General features: G+C 40.0%; 2 protein-coding genes across 4 annotated transcripts in view; one reads left to right on the top strand and one right to left on the bottom strand.

Annotated features, from left to right (window-relative positions):
* Window positions 1-620: 620 nt before the first annotated feature.
* Window positions 621-13,546, bottom strand: LOC106960288 (solute carrier family 22 member 13). 3 transcript variants are annotated; one of them, XM_015053308.1, is made up of 10 exons: window positions 12,380-13,544; window positions 10,322-10,425; window positions 8,075-8,229; window positions 7,343-7,511; window positions 7,114-7,228; window positions 6,253-6,359; window positions 5,961-6,172; window positions 5,325-5,433; window positions 5,027-5,239; window positions 621-2,834 (listed from the first exon to the last, which is right to left on the bottom strand). In XM_015053308.1, the coding sequence occupies exons 1-10, from the start codon at window positions 12,713-12,715 to the stop codon at window positions 2,762-2,764; spliced, it is 1,593 nt and encodes a 530-aa protein (XP_014908794.1). In that variant the 5' UTR covers window positions 12,716-13,544; the 3' UTR covers window positions 621-2,761. The 3 variants fall into 3 exon arrangements, with proteins under 3 accessions (XP_014908794.1, XP_014908795.1, XP_014908796.1); XM_015053309.1 differs by having other exon boundaries at window positions 621-2,840; window positions 5,033-5,239; XM_015053310.1 differs by lacking the exon at window positions 621-2,834 and having other exon boundaries at window positions 5,067-5,239; window positions 5,330-5,433; window positions 12,380-13,546.
* A 3,088-nt stretch (window positions 13,547-16,634) lies between these two features.
* Window positions 16,635-20,226, top strand: part of LOC106960285 (trafficking kinesin-binding protein 1-like) — a 32,880-nt gene continuing 29,288 nt past the window's right edge. Inside the window, exons 1-3 of the mRNA XM_015053304.1 lie at window positions 16,635-16,671; window positions 18,223-18,402; window positions 19,153-19,347. Coding sequence (XP_014908790.1) covers window positions 16,635-16,671; window positions 18,223-18,402; window positions 19,153-19,347 — 412 coding nt within the window. The remainder of the gene's footprint in view (window positions 16,672-18,222; window positions 18,403-19,152; window positions 19,348-20,226) is intronic.

Raw genomic sequence — 20,226 nt, 5'->3', positions numbered from 1 at the left:
ACAAAAAGAAGTTGTAAAAACTTTTATTTTCACTGCCATTGGTATTGCTATAAGCGCCTCAAAATATTATGATGACATTCAAAGGAATATTGCTCCAGCCTAATGTTTATATTCACAAGGGTTATGTGGTTCTTTATCATTTTATCCAAAGTTATTGTGGGAGTTTCTAGAGGAGCCGCAGGTTGCAGACCCCTGAAACAAACCAACTTGCTTTCACTTCATAATTATCTACTTTGTGTTGGTCTATCGCAGAAAATCCCAATAACATCCACTAAGATTTGTGGTCATGTTTTAAGAAAATATGAACAATATCAAGATATATGCAAGAATCTGTATAAACTTTTTTTTTAAGCTGTAGACAATGATTGTTTTAAAAACATTCTTTTGCAGCAGAAATCTGCTCTAAACATTTTTTTCAACCATTTCATCTATAAATGCAACTACAGCCCTTAAACCTACTTGTAACTGTTATCAATAGATCATACAACGCATCAGAGTATAGATTGATTCACACGTGATTACATTTCACTCATCTAAAACAGCACGTCTACAAAAAATACTAAAGTCGAGCACCTTGATTCATGCTGATCTGTTACATCCCATGATTTCAATACAAAACTAAGTATAAACGTCATACAAAGGCTACACAGCGCATGATAAAAGGAACTAGTGCATGCAAACTAATCTCGGCTGCAGCTACTTGGAAAAACAGCAATCATGCTTCACATTACAACTCAAGAGACATGATGCACTTTGGAAAAAGTGTTTTGTATGACATGTGAAAATGCTTAAGAACCCTGTCCAAGATTTACAGTCATTTCAGTTCAGTGAAGTTTAAATGCATCAGACTTAAACAAACTAAAGGCCTTAAAGATGGGAAGATGGAAACTCATATGAACGACATATGGTAAAGACAGATGGAATCAATGCGTAGCAAAACGAAAGCAGACTTGAAGGGTTTAGAGGTGCAGTCATCATCTGCAGGACCCAACGCCTTTATAGTTGGTGTACTGCTCTAAGCATGAGAGTGTGTGGAATATTCCAATGTTAAAAGCAGAGATATGCGATATATCGGCATTAACAAAAGTATCGGCTGATGACGGTCACTTTTTATCGTATTGTTTCCATAAGTAAAACTATGGCGATGTTAACAACTAATGCTCATTTCCGTTATATTGCTTCTTATGTTTTATTATCGGCAGGTTAGGATTGTGGGGAGTTTAGCTGAAGCGGAGAAGCAACGTTAACATGATGGTCATTTTATAATATCAAAAAGGTAGAGAAATATATATAATATCGGTAAATATCATTTATCGGCCAGAACAACTATATTAATATTGGACGGTGCATCCTGAGTGAAAAGTCGTCCGTAAAATGACTTTCTGAACAATCAATCATTCTACGGCAACAAAGATGGAACAATTTAACGTAGCTGCAGCTCTTCCAAGAAATGCCTGTCTGAGGTCAGGCATGACACCATTTAAAACCTCCATAGCTAACAACCCTAACACCTATATTTCTTTACCCAAGCGTTGCCATTTTGTGCCAGTATGCTAAAAATCACTGCGTATTAGTTTATTTCACTTATTCATTTAGTAATTTGATGAATAATTCAGGTAATTACAAAATGTTCAAATAGTTTTAGGGACAGTTTATCATAAGGTAGAGTATGATCCCCTGATCAAACCAAAATAAAAGTTGACCTGCTGAAATGTATTATTTTTAAGATTCATAGATGTCAATTCAGTTCAAAAATACTTTATTGATTCCAAAGGGACACCTGGTGGGTATGGATGATATATTAAGCCCCTTCATGCTCCTTTTTGTACACGTAACAGTCGACACGGGTACAAAATGCCACACCTATAAATTTGCAGAGTTGCATCGATAAAGACGCAGGATGTCTGGAACAGTCTAATTTGAACATAAAAGAGTAAACTAGTTACTGAAACTGTGTCACGCAACACGATAACAATCGAAAGCGATGCACCAAACCTGGACATGTTGACAAAATGAATGTCTGTGATCTTCGGTGAACTGAAGCAAATTGATCCGTTGAAGAAAATAAATCTTCGTAGAGCCAGAAATGCTAGGATATTGTATATGTAAATCATATAAATAAGTAATGACAACTGTTAAATGTGTTGTTCATCTGAGGTTGTACTTTCTCAATTACTGAACCACTTAACTCGATGTCCTTATACATAAAACCCTAGAGCTGAAAGGTACTTCTGCTTTTTAACGAGACTCTACGGAGTTTATCAGGCCTGCAAACTGCATTAGTGTTGAACTGGCAGTTTTATATAGACCTTTATAAAGGCATATAAATATGGAAAAATTGTCTGCAAACTCCTAAGGTGAGTTGCTTTCTACTTCCTCACATCTACAGGATGCTCTACATGAGTTCGCTTTGTAAAACTGGGTTAAAGGTACAAACTGGGCGACGGATATACAAAAGTGTGAACTGCAGCTATTCCTGACTGCTGGTTCTCACCTGCGTCAGCTTAAACAGTGAGGTTTTCATTGGCCTTGGCAGGAGCGCTGAATGCCTTCTTTGTGTGTGTTTGTGTGTGAACACCTTGTGCTGATTTGGTGTGTGTGAAGCATGTCTGGCTCTCTTGGATAGAGCTCATAATCACATCGTGACTTGCAGTTGCATAGAAGATGATTGAGTGTGTTAGATGTCGGAGCTTTGAGGCAGTGAAACGTTTGGTTGACAGAATCGGCTCATCTCTGCTGCACACACTCGAGTTCTGGCTCGCTAGATGTTGCAGCTGCTCTCTGGTGGATCAAAGTCTTCGTACGGCTCGAGGTTTTCCAAAATAGGAGCCATCCTGCCAAAGATGAAAAAAAAAAATAATACAAACGTAAAGATTTCTAACAGTACCTTGAATCATATAAATTGAACTTTTATTGGGAATTTTATTTGATATATCTAAACGAAGCTAGCCTGGTAAAAAAACACTGAAGAAGACAAGAAATTAATTGTGCAATTTATTTATTTCAAGGTCAGTTTAATTAACATAATTTTTTTAATGATTTAAAAATAAATTTTTTGCTACTGTTTTTTAATTACTTATTTCATATTATTTCAGCAACCAGAACTGATTTTGGTTACATTTTGATTTTAAATGTAATGGTTATGTATCAACAGTTAGCCCACCCTACTCATAAACATCTGTGAAAAATTATTTAATTATTAAAACAATGCGATTTATGTTGGTGCTCTTATTTTGAAATGTAACCGGATGTAGCAGGCGGGAGGAGAACGGCTAACACAATCTGCCTGCCGTTAGATTATCTAAGTGCTTCTCTAACTTTGGTTCTGCCCAAAAGTTCTAAGAAAAGCCTGCCGTATCAAATGTGATACAAAAGATAACTCATAAAATAAATGATATGGCAAAAAAAAAATAAAATAAATGTAGATTTTGCTTCAAGGCTTCATGAAGATCCTAGTTCTAAAATTTTTTTTTTAATTCCAGCTCTCCAGAGGAAGCTGTGGAGACGTGGGAGCTCAGTCCTGAGGACATAGTATCGCTGTGTGGTGGAGATCGATCTCTGCACCTGCATCATGGCAGCTGATAGGATGACTCTTTACAGGGCAGTTAAAGCTGCACTGGGAACTGAAATTACCTGAAACTGAGCAGAAATTGTCTCTTAGACTTCACTGATGTAAATTCAGCATTTGAAGAGCCTCACCAGGCCGCTGCAGGACGACAACAGCCTCCTTAAGCCGGTGGGTTTCTTCTGCAGCTTTGTTAGATGTCTCATCACATAGGGTACCATATTTTGTCAAATACTGGTATTTCTAAATTAATCATAGACAATATATCCCTTTCAAAATATTTTTTATGAAGCTTATTTAAAATAGCGCTACTCTGTTTTGGTATCTTACATGGGCTGATATTGAGATCCTTTCTTTCAAATTCAGCCCAGATTTTTTCAAACAGCCGATTAGAGTTTCCCTTTAGGCGGTCATTGGACAATTATGTTTGAGACATGCTTTGTCTCATCCAGCATTTTCTGGACAAGCAATTTCAGAGCATGGTTTTTGTTGACTGATTTCCCTGCCTTCTTTTTTTTATTTGTTTTTTTGAGGACTTTCTTAAGTTTATCTTTTTCTTAAACCATGAGCAACATCCTTTGCAGATGCTGGGGAACTTGGTGGGTTCAGGTTCAGCTAAGTGGTTTTTTAAAACACTCCACAAGTTACTGGGTCATATACAGCCAAAAGAAAGATCAACTCTTTTGATTTGCAATTAACTTTTGTAGTTAGCCTGTGAAATATCTTTGAAACACTATCGTTGTTGTCTGGGGACACAGAGACAAACTGTCCTTGAAGTGCACTCCAGACTTTATCAAAATAGTATTGCTGCATGGATTCAGTAATCTCTGGAAGGCAGCATACAGTAGATTTTTTAAAAGCCAAATTAATCAAACTTTCAATTAATCCAAGTACACAGGTTTTAACTCTTTGTTTCCTCTGCAATACCTGCCTTGATAATCAAATACTGCTTTTTAAATGCATATTTCTCTTCCACCAACATTCCTCTTCTGTTGTGGAAGAGGAATGTCTAACCACATTCACCTGGTTAGACGTTTCAGAATCTGAGTCAGAGTCTGAATCCAAGCTGCTTTCCACGACTGAATAATAACTTGTTTGCCAAAAAGGTATCCAAACAGGTTCCCAAGTCTTGTCATTCGTTGTGTCACCGCCAGCACCTGGATCATCTGAATAGACTCTCCAATGCTGTTGTGAAAGTTTTTTCTCTAAAATAATTGGCAAACATTCCACTGGCACCCATTCTTCAGAAAAATCCTCTGGGTTTCATTTGTCAAAAACACTGGACTGCTCTCTAGTGTCTCTAACTCAGAAGGAGTATCAAAGAAATCCTTTTCAGTGGGAAAAGGCCAAGATCGAGATTAGAATCGAGCAGAATTGCATTGGAAGGCGATGGCTAGGCTAACACGCAGCAGTGCAACAGGTTTTATTTACAGGGACTAGATCTTTATCTAGCCGCAGTACCTGATGTCCCAGTTCTCTACGTCCTCCAGCGTGTCTGGCAGAGGTCGGTCAGCAGTTTCAGGCAGCGCCAAGGCGAGAATTGCTCCCAGAAGCGGGGAAGTGCCGAAGATGATGAGCGGCGTGACGGGGTTGTGGTTATGCAGCATGTTTATAATGGGCGCCAATACACCCCCCATCCTCGCAAACATGCTGGACACGCCTATTCCTGTTTGCCTGCAGGTACACCAAGTGAAGAAGCTGCAAGACTGCATGTCTGAGGAAGCCTTAAACTGCTTGTCAGAAAACGTAGAAGTCCTACCTTACCACAGTAGGGAAAATCTCAGCAGTGTACACATAGATGACAGCAAATGAGGCCGTAATACCAAACTTCCCAACCATAGCAAGTCCAGTCAGGACATTGGGATGATCTGCAGACAAAGAAAAATATCGACATTTTAGAGAGCAGAGTTTATATGTATTTGTAGCTGATGGATGGGATTGTTGGCTGGATGGACCGATGGATGAGATTAGTGATTGGTTGGACAAACAGGATTGTTGGTTGGTTGGTTAGATCAACCATTGTTTGGTTGATTGGACAGGTGGACGGACGGATGTATGGAAAGACTAATGATAGATGGTTGGTTGGACAAATGGATTGAAAGGTGAATGAATTAGTTAGAGAGATGAATGAATAAAATTGCTTTGTTGGACAGATAGTCAGACTGACTTGCTAGTTGGATGGACAAATTAATTTGTGGGATGGATGGATTCATCTTTCCACGTTCTTTCTTTTTTTTTTTTTACATATTTATCTATATTTGGAAGATAATTAAGTCAAACTCCAAACTTTTCCAGACTACGTAGGAACCCCTTAAGAGTTAGTTGCAAGATCTTGCAAAGCGCATTAAGAGATTCCCTGAAACTGCAATCAATCCCTGGTCTCCATCTTCCATACCTGCAGGGACGGCAAGCATCAACAAGCAGGCAAGACCACCAATCGCCAGGAAGCCACTCTGGGAGAGGCGTCGGCTGAAGGGCAGGACGACCAGGACCAGGGAGCGAGCTGGGATCTCAACCAATCCAAACACAAACTGGGTCAGGTAGAGGTCCGTCCCCAACCGAGACACACCCAGAGACAGCCCATAGTACACTAGGACGTTCACAAACCTGTGATTGCAAACACAGAGGAATCAAGAAAGATCTAGAAATAACGTTGAGGAATGCTAGAAAAGGCCGACAGAACATACCAGATGTAGAACAAAATGATGGTTCTCTTTCTCATCTGTGGTGTCCGGATTAGATCCATAGCTGAGTGACTTCGCTTTGAGCCGCCTAAAAACTCCCACTTTTCAGCCTGATGTGTAAATGAACACGACACACAAGCAAATAAAAACTTGTTGGTACAAAATCACTTCAGCACATAAGTTTTACCATATGAATTTTACACAAACAAGCAGGAGTAGTCTGCAGCTGGAAGCAAAGCAAAGCACTCAATACAAATGGATGAAGATCCTCTGCAGTCGAGGAAATGCAACGTTCTACAATCACTAAGTAAATTATCTAACCTTAATGCAACTCTGAGTGTTTTACACTTAATGAACGTTGAACATAAAAGACCCACAAACGAACAACATGTTAAGTCCTCAGTACTAAAAGGCCAGTCCAAACATCATCAGAGAAGAAATATAGTATCTGGTGTTGTCCAAGCCTTTCAGACTTGGACTGGTCAGTTTACATCCAATTTCTGTAAAAAAAAGTTTTTAAAAATGCATTTTCTTCGGTTGACCTTGAGTCTGTGGATGGATGGATTTGTTGGACAGGTGGACTGAGTAATGGATGGTATTTTGGAGGGATGGACTGGAGGGCAGAGCAGCAGCAGCTGGATTAGTTGAACACACAGATGAAACTGTGAATTATGGGAAATTCCCCTACATTTTGGACTGGCATCCTTTTACTTTACACTATCTGGCTGGATGGAAGGATGGACTGGTTGGTTGTATGTGTAGATGGATGACCCGATGAATGGTCAAACGGTTGGACTGGTCAATTGAACCAACAGACTGATACATTTATGGACAGATGGACGGACGAATGAGACGAACGCACACCTGGACAGCGGGAGGTAAGACCCGGCCGTTAACTAGCGCCGCTTTGCGGAGGAGTGCGATGGCTTCCTCTCTCCTGTCGTTGGCCAGTAGCCACCGGGCAGACTGGGGCAGAACCCTGATGGAGGACACAGCAGATATTAGAGGAGGGGAGGAACTCATCGTCACACAGAGGCCATTCATTGTATAGCATGAACACGCATAAATCCAATTTTCCGGTTGAACCTCCCACCGTATGTAGAAGATCAGCAGGAAGCCTGGGGCTGATATAGCGAGCTGCAGCTTTCTCCAGTCTCGTATCAGGTAGGCCACCCCTGCAAGCAGCATGTATCCCAGGCCGAAGGTGTAGTCCGTGATGATGCCCGCCAGCATGCGTCTCTTGGTACACGTCCACTCAGTACCTGGCGTAGGGAGATTGAGGAGGTTTTGGGAGAGAAGAGGACAAGAGAGGAAAGGAGGAACCACGGGTAAGGGGATTGACTGAGGCTTGGAGTTGTGAGGTGAAGGATAAAGTGTCAAGGGTTACAAAGAAAACAATTTATATTTTCTAATAAAAAAAAACAACATGCAAGTGGAAGTTGAAATCAATAAAACCTAAATATTAGTTTTCTGTAATGCATCAAGCAGAAAAACCTGAGTTCATATTTAATTGCTGTAGGAGAGAAAAAAAAATAGTAAGAAAAAATATTTTGTCACGAAGGAAATATGGTTCCCCATTGAACCTTGTTTGTTCTAACTCCAGTTTTTAACTCTATAGCTCAAACTCTAACTGTAGATTTGGGCAAGTTTAGACAAGCAGCTGTTTTCTGGTACAGACTAATGTAACACACATCCACCTTAAGAGAATAGAAATATTGGCAATGTCACATCTATGGCAGGGAAATAGAAGGTCGGAGGTTATAACTTAAATGTTCATAGTTCACCTTGTCTTGTTCGTCTTTGAGTGTGATCGTTTAGTTCATACCAAGAACAAAAGCGTTGATAATGACTCCAGATATCGTGGTCCCAACTGCGAAGCGTAGAATCACGTAGACTGGGAAGTTGGGCGCAAAAGCCACAGCGACTCCAAACACAGTCTGCAGCGCGATGGACAGCAGCAGGACCAAACGTCGGCCGTACCTTTCACAAAGAGAGCACTCTAAGATAGTGACGGTCTTTCACATAAAACCTCAAGATAACTGAAGGTGTAGTTTTTAGGGTTCATGTTAAATTTTCAGCCCTCATAATTTAAATGTTGAACCAGAGACATCTTCCAAAATAAGGCAGCCTAACCAAAACATGTCTTTATGAAAGATAGCCTACAACACATTCTTGGTTGCAGATGTTCAGCACGTGAATGTCTTCTGGTAATGCGCCTTCCACTGTGTCATAATATTTAAATTTCCAAAGGTTTTTTCTATTGCTTCATATTGATACTGTAAGTGACTTGTAAAGTGGCTTCTAATTTGATATTTGGGATTTACCTCCTGAAGTTTTCTGAGTTGCCTTCCTCATAATCTATTCACCTTTTCTCCATGTTTGCAATTATCTTGTTTAAAGCATAAAAGTTTTTCTCATTTCATTTTTTGATTACTTGTATTTCAGTGCGAAACTGGCCATTACGGGCAGCTTGGTATCTTATCATTCTCTGTGGCCTGACCTCCTGGCCCCTAATCTTGACAGCTTGCTCCATTAAATCTTCTTTATTATTACAGGATTTTCATTCCACATCAGCATTTTCATTCTTGACTCACAAAATGGTCACTGTGGTTTCTTGCTGTGGTTGTTTTGTTATTTTTCCTTTGCACTTAATGAACAACCCAAGGTTTACGAACAAGCAGCAAGCTTCCATCCTAAAGGTAAAGCTTTACGGCAGGGATTAGCTAAACTATAGCTGGGATTGGTTCAGACATTGTTCTATGCAGAACATCTTCATTCTCACGTTGCTCAGTTTTTTTCACAAAAGTATTTTTATTAAATATGTTATAAATTTACAATTCATAAACCCAACACAACGTTAAGTATTACGTTAGCATACTAAATATTTAGCACCAAAACAAATATTTAGTAAGCAAACTAAACATTTAGTTTGAAGCAAAGTGTTTAATTGGCTAGAAAACTAACTAATTAATAAGTAAGTTTGTAAACAGCTAGCTAGCTCAGACCTAACCGAATATTTTGCTAGCCCAGAGCTAAATATTTTTGTTTGTGGCTAAATAGTTAGCTTGCTCACTAAATATTTATGAGGCAAAATATTTGGCTTGTTAGCTAAATGACAACCTAAATATGTTATTTCAGCACATCTCACTAATTATTAGCTAATGATGTTTAGCTTGTTAGCTAAATATTTAGTTTGGTAGCTAAATATTTAGCATGTCCTATATTATTTAATTTAGCTCAATAATTAGCTAAACTTGTTACTTAACTTACTAAGTATTTAGCTGCACAGCTAAACATTTTGTTTAGAGCCAGATAAAAAGCTGAAGTCTCAGTGCTGCTGTCTGTAGCTGCCTAATGTCAATGCAAAACAGGATTCCCTGTAAGAGCTGAACTTTTAAGTTGCATTCAGGGACAATTAGTACACCGGATTGTATATATATCAAAACAACTCCAAAGTGACATAAGCATTTTTTAAAAATCCTCAACTATCAAGGCTGATTGATTAATAATATCAGTCATTTTCAGGTGGTTCCATTGTATCATTTATCCAGGATTTGGCTTTATCAGATTGGTTTTAATTCCCTGAAAATAATTAAACTAGAGCTCTGACAGTTCTATACTAGCAACTCTTTCTAGGTCTAAGACCTAATAAATCAAAGAAACAACACTGCTGAATAAAGTAAATATATATATATATATATATTTTTGTTTGTTTCTCTTGATCGAGGCGTGCTGAACTGTGCCTTTAAATCCGAGGCACCTGCTTTTACACTCTCCTGAATTATGTTTTGTTTTTGTTGGAGAAGGACACTACCATTTCTGAGAATATGTCATACGTCTGAAACAAATTCCACCTCACAGCAGAGGAGTTTGAGTCAAACCTCTTTGTGTATTTTTAACTCTTGAACTAACTCGCCGCGGTTTGTCAGCTGCCCTACTTACACAAAACAACCACATGCCAGCAGGACTCCTCCAGCGGCGCCCGCCCCTTTAACCACGCTTTGATGCCAAAGATCAGCCTGGATCGGCCGAGTCTGGCGTCTCGTCTCAGAGTCTGAGATTTGAGCCTTACCTGTCAGCCATGGCTCCGAACAGCACAGACCCCACCAACAGGCCGAACATGTAGATGGACGATCCGAGGCTGTTCAGTCCAGCTTTGCTGCACACTAGGTCCCACTGGCAGGAGAAGAAAGGAAATAGTTAAAAGTTGTTACTGAATCCTATTTGTTCTGTCATTTACAGATGGGTTTCTCCAGGTGGGATGCAGGTTTTACTTGTTTGACATTTTCACCTCGTACCATATACTAGCTTCATACTGAAGTCAAGGTGCTAAAACAAATGTTTGGTTTTTATTTTTAATCAAGCCTCTTTCTTTTTAACGTATTGAGCTTTTCTGCATCCATGATTTTTCAAATTTTACGCAGAAAGACGAGACACGCATAAACAGATTAAAAAGCATCTGAAAGGAGATAGAAGATGTCGCACAAGGAATGTAAAATGTAAATGTGTCAACAGTTAGAGCCAAAAGCATATACTGTGTAGAAAACACCAGTTAGGTGTTTAAAAAAACAAAAAAACAAGCAGGAGAGCCAAAACAACCACAATGTGCTAAATGTTACCAACTATTTGTAGCAGACCCGTATGGAAGCAAAAAAAACCAACAACCACAAATCATATCTGTGTGGTTTGTGGTTGTTTGGTCTCTGTCAGAAAGTCTGCTGCACGATGTGTGTAAGTGTGTGCGTCAGAATCACACACAATAGTGTTTTTTTCTCCTCCTATATACTTGCTCATATTATGGTTCACTCTTTAATTAGATCTATAATAAATGCTTTGCAGTGGCGGTTTTCGGTGCGGCTCACAGCCCAGACGGCTGCTCCATTAGCACGTCTATCAGCTGCTTTAGGAACAAGATTCCTATTCGTTATTTGCAAACCCGTTCCATAGGGAGTTGATAATCCCTCTGGAGGTGAACGATACAAAGACTTATTCACAAGCCTCAGGTCGCTCAACAACGTCTGCACAACATAAATGTCATCATCTGCTGGTACGCTCCGGAGTTTAACACAACTGGAGACAAACAATGGAACTGAGCCGCGACACTAATTGGGTGCGTTTATGTTTGTGTTATTCAAAATGTTTACTATTACTAAAAAAAAGAACTAGTTTCAGCTAACAAATAAATGTTGTAGGATATTTCGGCCCCCTTGAAATCCTTTTTAATATTTTCCAAACTTCACTTTTTCCATTCTAATTTTTCTGAATTCCTCTTTTTTCCATTTTATCCATTCTGATAAACCCCAAAAGTATGAAGTATGAGGTGAGAATAAAAAAAAATTACAAATCAATATCTAAAGGCCAACATTTACTGTTATTCTGTTTCACAAATATAACAGACCGTTGTGGTTCAACAGAGCATTTGTTTTATAAGGTGTTAAAATGTGTTATTCCCTTCTAACAGCTAGCCTTCCCTTCCCGCCAGTATCAGTTAATTCTGTGAAACTCCGTGGTTTATAGTGGGTTCCATTTTGTTTGCTAAATACCGAGATCACAGCCGCCGTTTTCGCATCGTGGAACTCATGAGACCCTAAAAGTGGAAATGGACTCATACCAACACAAACTCTTTTGGGACCAATTTATGTTGACTAAACAACTCATATCCGCTGTCACCGGTGGCCATGCTAACTAGCCTGAGCATCAGGAAGAAGCTGTGGAGTAGCAACTAGAGAGCAAGATGAGAGGGGAAGAGGCGGTGTATACAACCATGAATGACAGTGCTAGGACCCTCCTCCTGGCTCTGATTGGTTGTTGCTAGCTAGCAGAAGCACTTGATTTTTTTCATAGTTTATCTGTCTTATACAATACTGTCACAACATTATGGCAGTTTCAATAAATAAGCTATGTACATTTTTTATTTTATTTATTTATTACAAAAGTTTTGGACTTAGCTGCTGCAGAAGGTTTGTGTTGATGGGCCCCTCTGGGATCATCCAGGACACCAGTCACGCAGGAACCGCCACTGCTTATTAGGCAGTGTGGTCTATTTTATTACAAATATATTTTTAAACAAAACTTATGAATTTATTCTTGAGCTGAGCTCTTATTTCGACATCCCATCATCCTCCGGTACCTCGGTGACAGTGGTGCTGTGGAAAACCTCCGTGCTGTAGACCCAGCCGTGGCCGCACGGGACGCGCTCCGTCCGGTTGCCCTGCAGCCGCAGCATCACCTCCGAGGAGAAGCAGGAGGAGTCCGAGAGGCTGACGTTCTCTGCGGGGAGCGAAGTCTGATTCCCCGCTCCTGAGCTGGAGCTTTCCCGGCAGCGGTAGGGCGGCGTGGCCCCGGTGAAGATGCTCACCATCATGTGGAAGGCGAGAAGGATCTGAGGCAAACAAATCCAGATGTACAAGATCTTCTGATATTTGCCAAAGCCGCCGATGGCAGCGAGGATCTGGTCGAAATTCATAGGGTAATTTATGGGGATCTACAGGTCAACGTGAAAGAGTGGCTCCTCTGCAGCACCAGGCAGTGAATCAGACCAGGACGTAAACAAGGCGTATCTTCTCCTCCATGTGCAGCAGAAGAAAAAAAACAAAAACAACAACAAACAACTATCTGAATCAGTTCCAGTCAGATCATCTTCCCCCCCTCCACGCCTCCACCAGCGAGGCGCTTGCGCTTTCCAAACGCCGAGTTCTCCTGATCCACGCGTGAAAACCAAACACCTTTCATCAAAGTTTTTTTTTATCTCTCTTTCCGCATCACATAATGGAAGGAGGAGGTGCGGGAAACCGGATGCAATTAACGGTCCACAATGATTGGCGCTGTTGTTTTAAGAAGTGAGAGAAGACTGGCATCCCTCAGAAGCCTCCCAGACGCGCCTGTGTGCTTTTGGTTTCCCACTCGATGCGGAATTTGGGGAGAAAAACGCGCATGAATAGCAGCGGAGGTGACGTGACGTATGCGCTGCTTACTGTACAGGGCAGTTCCATGTATGCAAAACACGCTCCATATGTGTGGATTTTAAAGGCACGTTTATTACATAATATTCAATATGTTGGTTTTCTGAATTATGATGCACAGGACGCATCTTAATTCATAATTTAATGGCGCAACTACCGTTTTGTAAGCATCTTATTTGCATATATTGGTCGTGGAGCACGTGCCTTCGGCTCACACCAGCTCTCTGCTGCCATCTACTGTCTGATCAGGTGGTGGAAGATTTAACATAAATTTGGTGTGTTTTTGTTAAATGTATGGAGGGTCGAAACTGACATAATTAAAAACAAGAGGAAAAATATAAAAAGAACAATTGTGAACATTTTATATCAATTAATTTTTTTAAAAATAAATCTTTTAGATGAATTTAAAAATTATTTTTATTAATTAAGAAATTAATAAAAAAATAAAAAGACAAATACATCTATAAGTAAAAAAGAACATTTAAAAATGCTTTTAAAAACAGCAAAATTTAACTTGTGTGCTTAAATGTATAATTTGTTGAAACTAAACTGAAAAGATCAATGTGAAGTTCAAAACAGCATGTAATTAATCGACAATGACTGTTATAAGCATTTCATGTTATGATACTTCGTAAATACATGTTCATGTAAATAAAAATGCTATGATCTGTCTGAAGAGGGAAACGGATTAGGTGAATCAGTGATGCAGAATGTGAAATGGCTGCTTTAGAAGGCCTGAGTTACCTGATACACACCGAAGCACATTGACTGATTACTGTTTTGGATCACTGAATCCAGAAAAACAAGAACGTGAATTCTGAATAACATTTTAAGTCACAGCACTAAAAGTAGGTAAAAGTAGACAGCAACCCAGCTAAGTATTTCCAAAAGCAAAAGAGAGGAAAGAGACACAAAAATCAGAACAGAAACTCCAACCTCACTAGAAAACTTTTAAGAACAATCTAAATATTTTGAACTATTCATTTGAAACAGTTTTTTTCTTCCTGAATGGAGCAACTTGTGTAAATGGCTGCACAAGTTAGAAATTGTTCAGAATTTTTTCAAGTGATACCATCAGTTGAACCAGATATTTACATACCCTGCATTAAAAAGACACACACACACACCTTTCTTTTTCTCACTCTCCGAAGTTAAATCAGACCAAACTTCTCTTGTTTTATGTTAGAATTGCAAAAATGATTACTATTTGGTAAAATGCCAGAAAACTTATAGCGAGAACATTTGTTTGTGTGTGTGTGTGTGTGTGTGTGTGTGTGTGTGTGTGTGTGTGTGTGTGTGTGTGTGTTTTTCTTTGAATTCATAAATTCATAGAAAAGGTTTGTGGTCAGCTGGTACAAAGAAAGATAGAGTTAGACTAGATCTGAGAACATGAACCACTGTAGAACATGGTGGCAGCAGCATCATGCTTTGTGGCTGTTTTGATGTTGATGTTACTTGTGGATTACGCAAATCGGATGAACTAATTAAAAAAAGAGGAGTTTTTCGAGCAATTTCAAAGAGAAACATATCAGAAATTACCTCAAATTAATTCACAGATAATATACAAACAATGTTTTGTCTTTAAAAATAATAATCTCCCTAACGTTATCGTCTATTTATTTTTGAACAGTGCACCTCACCAGCTGCGGTTGCGTTTGTTGCATGTGTTTTCGTGCGCGGAGCTTTTATTTTGAAAGCGGAGCCCAGAAGTCGTCCTGTTTCTGCCTCTGACGCTGTGACTGGATGTAACACAAGCTTCAGAGGAGAAGCGCTGGAAAGGACGGACAGGTGGAGGGGGGCGCGATGGATGGATGAGAGGCCGAAGGAGTGCACCGGGTCCGGGAATCGTTTGAAAACCAGTCGGAGTTCTAACTGATCCTCCGGAGCTGCCAGCGCTGCAGAGAGAGAGACAGAGTCCCAGATCTCCCATCGCTCCGCCCGGCCTGCCTGCCTCTGTTCCTGCCCATCCCTGGAATATTACCCCAGCATCATCATCATAACCCCCCCCCTGCCCGCCTGGCTGCCTGTAGTTTCCCCTCTTGGATGTTTCACTGAGGCGGGACACCCGGATCTTTTCATCGTGAAAGTAAGTAGAGAGCAGCTCACGTTATTGCCAATGTCATCCAGCATAAGGTCAGCTGATCACGTTCCGCCGTGTTAGAGAGGGAACACATGATTTCGAACAACGAGGATTTTCATCCATGACGCGACCTACTGATGGAGATGAAGCCACGCCCCTCGGACAGTATTCAAATAACATTGTTTCTATGGTTTCTGGCACATGCATCTGTGAACCCTGACCTATTTGCTCGTACTAACCACACCAACTGCAGAGGCAGCTTTAACGGCATGATTCTTAATTTAGGTTATTTTGATAATAAATCCTGGTCTGGGTTGTTTTAACACAACAGGGTTTGAGAAATGCCCATGTCAGCAAGCTAGCAGAGCCCATCCTAAACACAAAATGGTTTGGGGGTCTGCAATCACAACAGCTCAGCCAACATTAGCTTCGTGGCATCCACACTCAAATATTTATGCATCATACATCTTACATCATCGTTGTTGTAGCTTATAACAAAAAAAAAAAAGTCACATCAGCTTGTTGCAATAAATGTCTTCACTGTTTGAAATGTTATGTTCCTTATGCTGGTTTGTTTTTAAGAAGGTTGAGTAAAGTCTAATCAGGTCAATATTGTCTCTTCTCTAACCAAAATAAGCAGAATGTTTGCCCTAAGCAACGTAAACCCAGCTGTTTTTTGTGTGTAGCCACTTTTTCACCAAGACAATATGATGAATATCCCAAATGAATTAAACTAAACATTGTAATGTTAGTTTTAATGAGGGGCTTCATGTCGCCTTGACTTGTAAAACATCTGGGTTTTCGGTTTATACCACAGGTTGAACTGGAGGGCTCATGTCATTGTTTGTGTTTTGCATTTGATTAGCAAGCATTGCTTTCGGGACTCAGTTTTGTACTTGCACGGTGTAGGCTTATTCCGCCCCCCACCCTCCCAACAAATTTCAACAAATATCGAAATGTAATTTTGAAAACACTTAACAGAGATGTTAAGTCGAGTCTACGGAGTGCTGCATGGGGAAAGCTGTACCTAAAACAGAGCTAATCTGTCTGTTGTGGAAGCATTACAAAACACATGAACTCAACCTTTGTTTCAATTATTCTACTGCACAAAAAAACCCACCCACGCTCAACTAGGTACGCCAAAACACACACACACACGCGCGCACACGTAAACAGATGCTTAAATTAGCCTCTGGTGTTGAAGCTTGCTCGCTCGATATTTGATCTGTCACAGCAGTGATGTCACAATTTCAGCCCGCAGTGTGTTCACTTCTGCAGCCACATGGTGATTCCTGCAGAACTCAGTCGGAGCTGCAAGGTCACAGAAACTGATATCACTGTGGATGTGTGAGGTGTTCTGGGGTGACTGCAAGGTCAGAGGTAGCGTCATTGCTATTTAAAATCCTTTAAATGTATCCTAGACTAATTTTCTGCAGTTGCACAGATTTAGTACACTAAAGAACCTTGCAGCTTACCTCATCCAATAATTGGCACATTTAGAGACTCAAATTTTTGACCAGTTCTTTGTAAACTAACTCGAGCTCAGTCGGATCGGACGGAGCATATTAGCGGAAATCAATTTTCATGTTCTGCCACAGATTCTCCATTGGATTTAGGTCATGATCATCCTTTTATCTAAACCACTGCATTGCATGTCTGGTCAGATATCTAGCGTCGTTACCTTTCGGTTGCTTCTCCCCACAGTATGATGCATCTACCACCATGTTTCACCAAAGAAATGGTGTACAGAGGTTGCCATGCAGTTTTAGTTTTCCAGTTTTCCGCCACAAGAGTTTTGCTTGTAGGCCAAAAAAATTCAGTTTTTCAGAACAGAGTGTAAGCTCATATTGACACAGCATGTCTTGAAGCTCAATTCCAATATTTTTGCTGAAATCAAACTTTTTTGTGAACAAGAGTTGTTTATGCATCAAATTCAAATCGTCACGAGATCAATCAATCAATCAATCAAATTTTTATTTGTATAGCACAATTCAACAGCAAGGCATTTCAAAGTGCTTTATATAATTAAAATAAAAACAGCATGTGACATTGGATAAACAGTGAGAAAGAGAAAGAGATTATAACATCACGGAAGGAAGCTAATAAAAAGAAAGCACAACTAATAGCAGCAGCTATTGTGGAGCATCGACTTGTCTGTCTGGGTGTGTGGTCAGAGCTAAGAGCGGTGGGATTGTGATGCGACGTGCTTCAGTGACACAGACGTCTTTCATGAGTTCATAATTGTAATTTTCAGCCATCGTTTACATCCTGATCTGGCACATCTAGCATTTTTGGTGCAGAATTATGATGCATATGTCCCACATCAATGACATAAAAGTCAGTTAAAATGCAACATGATCGTTAAGAAAGCAAACAGTTTCAAAACAATCAGTTAAGAATCCAAATTAGTACCACATATCGAAGTGGCACAGATCGAACTTTTTTGGGAGAGTTTGGAATTGGGCCGTTCAGACTGAGGGGAAAAGGTCGGATACAGATCACAGTAAGCAGATCTGGGTTGCATTTTCCTGCTGTGTTAAAGTAGCCTGAGTGTCACTTGCAAGGCATGTAAACAGCATATCTAATCTTTGTGTTCTATTACATAAATAGATTAACAAAGTATTTTTGAATATATCCCAACCGTTAAAAACCGATGTCTGCAAAGAGCTATTGATGCATCCCGCTGGCAGGAGGTCTACTGCTGATTCAGCAGACTTCTTTAAATTAAGGACTCCGTCAAGTGAAAACAAGGATGAGTGTGGACTTTTGACTTACATTAACTAACTGTCTTAATGTCTCTGCTTGTGGTCGTCCCTGGCAGAAATCTCCCCCTCTCGCCACCCTTGTCTCCGGCCTCTGTGGTGGAGCAGCTGACCCCCGTGGGGCTCCGGCTCCAGTGGCCCATGGCCCCTGCTCCTCCACAGCTCTGAGCCAAGCTGGCCTCCCCAGCAGCCGCGTCGCTGACCCCGGCCCCAGACCTGGATCCCGATCCAGACCCGGAGCCCGACGAGCGTCTCGCTCACGAAGAGCAGTATGTGAGCGTGGGCGAGTGCAGCCCGCTTGACGCCGGCCCCGCGCCTCCTTCCTGCAGGGACGCTGAAACCATCACAGGTGAATTTAGTGACGCCTCAGCCATGAGGCTGACACAAGGTGAAAAGGGGCTGTTTCAAGATTATTGTGTCAGCGCCAGAAGTGTCCCGATACAACCTTTTCACTTTCAATATGATACCAATATTGTGTATTGGCCGATACAATATTAACTCGATACTGTAATGGTTTTAATCTGTTTTTTTATGTATTGAACTTAATATACAAGCTCAATCCACTGGTATTATTCTAAGCTCTCAAATTATATTCAAAAATACAACATTAATTTCTCTTTAGGATTAATAAAATATTTTTGAATTTGAGAGTTTAGAATTGAGCTGGTATATTAAGTTCACCATATTATAGTGTTTTCAGTTGCGTTACAGCTTATGTTTTACCATTTTAATGTAAGTTGGTATGTGTTAAAAGTTTGTAATAACATGATATGAATTATATCGTTTCATTTTTGGATATTTAAAATCTATTCTAGTTCTATTGTGAAGTTTATTGGATTCTGAGAGAGTGAACTTGCATTATCATCCCATTATCAACATGTTACTTCAAAATGGTCTCAAAACAGTGACATCAGTGTATTGCAATACTTATTGAGACAATATATTTGTTATCATGACATGTTATATTGTTAGATCATAGGAGATTTACTGACTGTTTGATATACTGAGAACATTCAGTTCTGCAACAATGGTTTTTATTTATTAATGATGAGAAAACGAAATCCAAAGCAATCTGATTTGTGTTTTTGGTGTCGCTCAGATGTCTGCAACAGCACCGACCTGCCAGAGTTCGAGATCATCAGCCTTCTGGAGGAGCAGCTGCCGGTCTACCGGCTGCGGGCCGATACCGTCTACGGCTATGACAACGATGACTGGCTCCACACGCCCCTGGTGGCGCCGGACGCCAGGCTCGACCTGACCACCGAGCAGATCGAAGAGACACTCAAATACTTCTGTGAGTTTCACTGAACGTGTGCCGAGGTCATGCTGCATGGATGCAGTTTTACAGAGGTGGGCTGATGACACGATATCCTTGAACGGGAGAAATTATTTAAGTAGTAGAACTGGGCGTAGATGAGAGTCTATCGTAATTGTGGAAAATTTAATTTTTTTAAACTCAAGACAAAGCCCTTCTCTCTGGCAGCTCACAGTAAAGATGACAGGACTGTACTTACTGTTCAAACTTTACCTTTAATAACATAAAGTTACCTAATTTTTAAAGTGAAATCAGTAATTATTTTATAACAAATTTATATCAGTAATGATTTCTTGGTTAACGTCAAGTTGTCATAACAACGGCATTTTGAATAATGTCAACTTTGTATTAAAAGTGTCATAATTTACCAAATGACGCTTTATGACAACAGTCATAAATATTCATGAAGGCTTATTGATGTTCATGACAGGTGTTATGTCATGTTTATGACNGTGTCATGACAGTCTNATTCNACCCCCTTCAAATAAAGTGTTACCCAAAACTGTCCTTGTTGTCAGGATTGATAATTTTACTATTTTCTGCACTGTTTGTTCAATGAAGGAATCAATAAATACCAATAAATTCAGAAATACAGTTACAGGTGCGGTTTAGTAATACAAATCATACGTCTTGATGTGGCTCGTGTGGGAATGTTTTTCAAGAGCAGTATATGTGTTTGTGGGGCTGTTATTGCTGTGGCACCCAGTCACAGCCATACAGTTACCTAACAAATATGTAAGAAATAGTTCTTAATGTCACTTTTATCGTTGTAACTGCTATTTTATTACGTTTTAGACTTTAAAATAAATGCTTTACAGTTTCTTCTATGGGATGTTGAGACTTATAAAAAAAATTATG

Source organism: Poecilia latipinna, unplaced genomic scaffold, assembly GCF_001443285.1.
Source record: "Poecilia latipinna isolate Pla-1442-1.1 unplaced genomic scaffold, P_latipinna-1.0 Scaffold1174, whole genome shotgun sequence".
NCBI classification, from domain to species: Eukaryota; Metazoa; Chordata; class Actinopteri; order Cyprinodontiformes; family Poeciliidae; genus Poecilia; species Poecilia latipinna.
Note: the sequence above shows the minus strand (reverse complement) of the source record. Positions and strands in the feature narration are given on the sequence as shown.

Bases quoted from the DNA above. Each gene is read 5' to 3' on its own strand.
- LOC106960288 (XM_015053308.1), bottom strand. From the start codon at position 12,715: ATGAATTTCGACCAGATCCTCGCTGCCATCGGCGGCTTTGGCAAATAT. The intron at 6,173-6,252 runs GTATGTTCTGTC...TTGCAATCACAG, and splicing joins ATCATTTTGTTCTACATCTG to GTTTGTGAACGTCCTAGTGT. The intron at 2,835-5,026 runs GTACTGCGGCTA...CATCTTTGGCAG, and splicing joins GTAGAGAACTGGGACATCAG to GATGGCTCCTATTTTGGAAA.